Source organism: Dendrobium catenatum, unplaced genomic scaffold (genome assembly GCF_001605985.2).
Source record: "Dendrobium catenatum unplaced genomic scaffold, ASM160598v2 original_scaffold_72590, whole genome shotgun sequence".
Classification (NCBI taxonomy): domain Eukaryota; kingdom Viridiplantae; phylum Streptophyta; class Magnoliopsida; order Asparagales; family Orchidaceae; genus Dendrobium; species Dendrobium catenatum.
In genome coordinates this window covers 4,873-7,833 of record NW_021391036.1, presented here as the reverse complement: position 1 = coordinate 7,833, position 2,961 = coordinate 4,873, and the positions used below count along the sequence as shown (strand labels likewise).

The 2,961-nt window shown below is 35.8% G+C and overlaps 1 protein-coding gene across 1 annotated transcript; it reads right to left on the bottom strand.

Moving 5' to 3' along the window:
• Window positions 1–1,136: 1,136 nt before the first annotated feature.
• LOC110112818 (transmembrane protein 45B-like) lies at window positions 1,137–2,516 on the bottom strand. Its single transcript, XM_020845159.2, has one exon. It carries the CDS (start codon window positions 2,283–2,285, stop codon window positions 1,365–1,367), a length of 921 nt encoding a protein of 306 aa, XP_020700818.1. The 5' UTR covers window positions 2,286–2,516; the 3' UTR covers window positions 1,137–1,364.
• Between the last annotated feature and the right edge of the window lie 445 nt (window positions 2,517–2,961).

The window sequence follows — 2,961 nt, the reverse complement described above, 5'->3', positions numbered from 1 at the left end:
ACAAATTTATGCAATTTCAAAAAGAAAAACAAACGAAGTTGATTGATTGAAATTTTATTTATTGGGGATGGACAATAATTAAAATTACAATTGGACACCTAAACATTGAATAGTTGATTCCACATTCTAGGCTCGTCTTAGTCTGTTAGTTAGGAGATTTAACTATCAATCAGGAGATTCTCTGCAACGTTTGAGCTCCTTGTTGAATTAATTTGTGCTATTAAGTTTATCTTAATGACCTAAATGTCCGCCGAAATAGTAATAATTAATTGATCCATGGCCTCCGACATAACAACAACTAGTGCGAGCATCTTTATGATACGAAGTTCTTTCTATAAACTTTTTGTTAATATGTAGTGCCTTATGCCTTATCATATAAAATTTCGCCTCAATTGACTGCCTTTAGGATAGGGCTAGCCAGTACCTCTCACTTCTATAAGAGGCTCCTCGGAGTTAAAGGATTTCGGAAGATCACGTGAATTTTGAAGCATTACCAAATTCAAGCCTATATACATCCACGAATTCATTAATTATAATGCAATTTTTTGCTCACATGTACAATACAACATTAAAGCAATTTTTCTCCAAGTACTACTAAACAATAATAGTAATTATAAAATGAAAAATATTGTTATTATATTTTTTAGATAAATTCAATTATTTTAATGTATATGTTAGATTAGAACTAATTCTTGCCATGTTATACATCTATTAAGTGAAATTGAAAAAAAATTAATGACAAACTCTCATTTATTAAGTGTAAACTTGAAGTATATTTAAAAATCATTTAAAATTAAGATTTATGTTAATATATTTTATCTATTTCATTATCAACTTTAATATCATAATCGAATTCATAATTGAATAAAAAAGACTTGATATTATTTTTATTATATGATTTTTAAAATTATTGAATTTACTCTGAGATTAATGCTACATTAGAAAAATCATTATACTTCTACTATAAAATAATCATTAGAAATTTTTCACAAAGATATATTTTTCAATAATCTTCACGTAATTGGGTGTAATTTCATCAGTGGCCCGCCACTTAAAAAGCGGTTGATCCAAAAAACCGGCTAAAACAACTATCATAACAGAGCCAATCATAGCGAACTATATAAGAATAATTTAATTCCGCATGCACATAATTACAAACTTTATTACGAAGGAAAACTAAGGAAAGACAACTTTTACATTCCAATCATCATCTTTACATGAAATTACAACCGACTCATTTGTAAAAAAAAAAAAAGTACTCAAAGGCATCCACATTTTAGTAGTACCAATAAACAAAGAAGAAAAATTATGTAAAATTAAAAACTAGTCAATCAAACTTAATCGAAAAACCCTAAGCCCTGTTTTTACCTCTCAAGGTCAATGTTCCTCATCTCCCTTTCCAGACTGACAAAGCTCCGCTTCTCCGACTCCAAATCAAAATCCTCCGATTCATCGTCTTCCCCTCCGGCCTTCAAATATTCCGCCTCTACCGCATATCTCCGGCTAAAAACAAGATAAAACAGCAACGAAGAAGCGACGACGGCGGCAAGAATCCAACTGAATTCAATATTCACCAAGGATTTAGCTCGTTGAAGAGCTTCCTCGCTCCTGCATCGAACCACCGTGTGTCCTTCCTCTTGATTCATGAAACAGCCTTTCGGAATCAGCCCCGGCGTCCACAACGCGTATCCCATCACCACAAACCAAATCCCCTGCAAAGCAATACTCGTCGATCTGGTGAACCCTACCGCGAAGCTGCGGGGGTGGCTGATTCCCATGATTGTTGTGATAAGTGAGACGGCGATGACGAGCTGTAGGAGCGAATGGTATTGTCCTTCGACCCCCATGTGGTCCGAGGAATGGAGGTGGAAAAGGAAAAGCTGCTGAGCGAAGGCGGCGGAGGCGGTGAGGATTGTGAGGGGCTCGGCGGCCGGGCGGGCGGGTCGGGCCAAGTCGAAGATTACGGCGAAGGCGGAGTAGAGGAGGAAGGTGAGGGAGATGGAAGCGTGTTCGAAGTTGTGGAGATGGTTGGAGGGGATGGTGTGATCGTGGTCGAGGGGTTGATGGCTTTCAGGGCCGATGAAGAGTTCCATGGCGATGGAGATGCAGGAGCCGATGGCAATCAGGAGGAGCTCGAGGTGGCGGAGCTTGGGGAAGGGGAACCAGGGGAGGGAGCGGTAGGATTTGGGATGGAGGGAGAAGAGTTTGATGTGGTTGAAGAGATGCCATAGGCCGATAAGCAGGAAGCCGAAGCCGGGGGCGACATGGCCAATTAAGGTTCCCATGGATTGAGTTTAAGGTGACTGAAGCAGAAGGAATGGAGAATAGGGTCTTGTGTTAATTTAGGGTTTCGGAAAGTTGCGAGGCTCGCAAGGGAGACTGAGGTGTTTGGGATTTAAAGAGGAGAATGGAGGGAAAGAGGAACTAAGGGTTGTTGAGGAAATGAAGGGGAGGAGGAGAAGCAGATGGTCCAGATTCTCTCTAGAGTGTTCCTAGAAGAAAAAAAGAACATTGACTTGGGCTTTTTTTGTTTTTTCATATTTTAGTTTTTTATTTTTTATCTTTTATCTTCGATCGGAAGATTGGTTTTTATGTCCTCTGTCGTTTGTTGTTGTTGTAAAATCTTAAGTAAAAATATTTAATATTTAATCTGAATTTTATTTAGCATATAATAAATTTTTAACATTTAATTTAGAAAATATATTTTAAATGTTTAAAATTTTATTAAAAGATATTATAACTTGAATATAAATTTTAATTTTATTGTTAGTTAAAATTTATTTATATTCTGAACTAATTTTTTTCTCTTAACTCTCTGGATTTGGAAAATTTTTATTAGGACATTTTGCTCAAACTTTTAATATTTTTGAATTTATTTAAAAATAAGTATAATATAAACTATTTATGAATTATATTTATTTTCTTAAAATTTGAAAAACTTTCTCACTCTATTTTTAATTA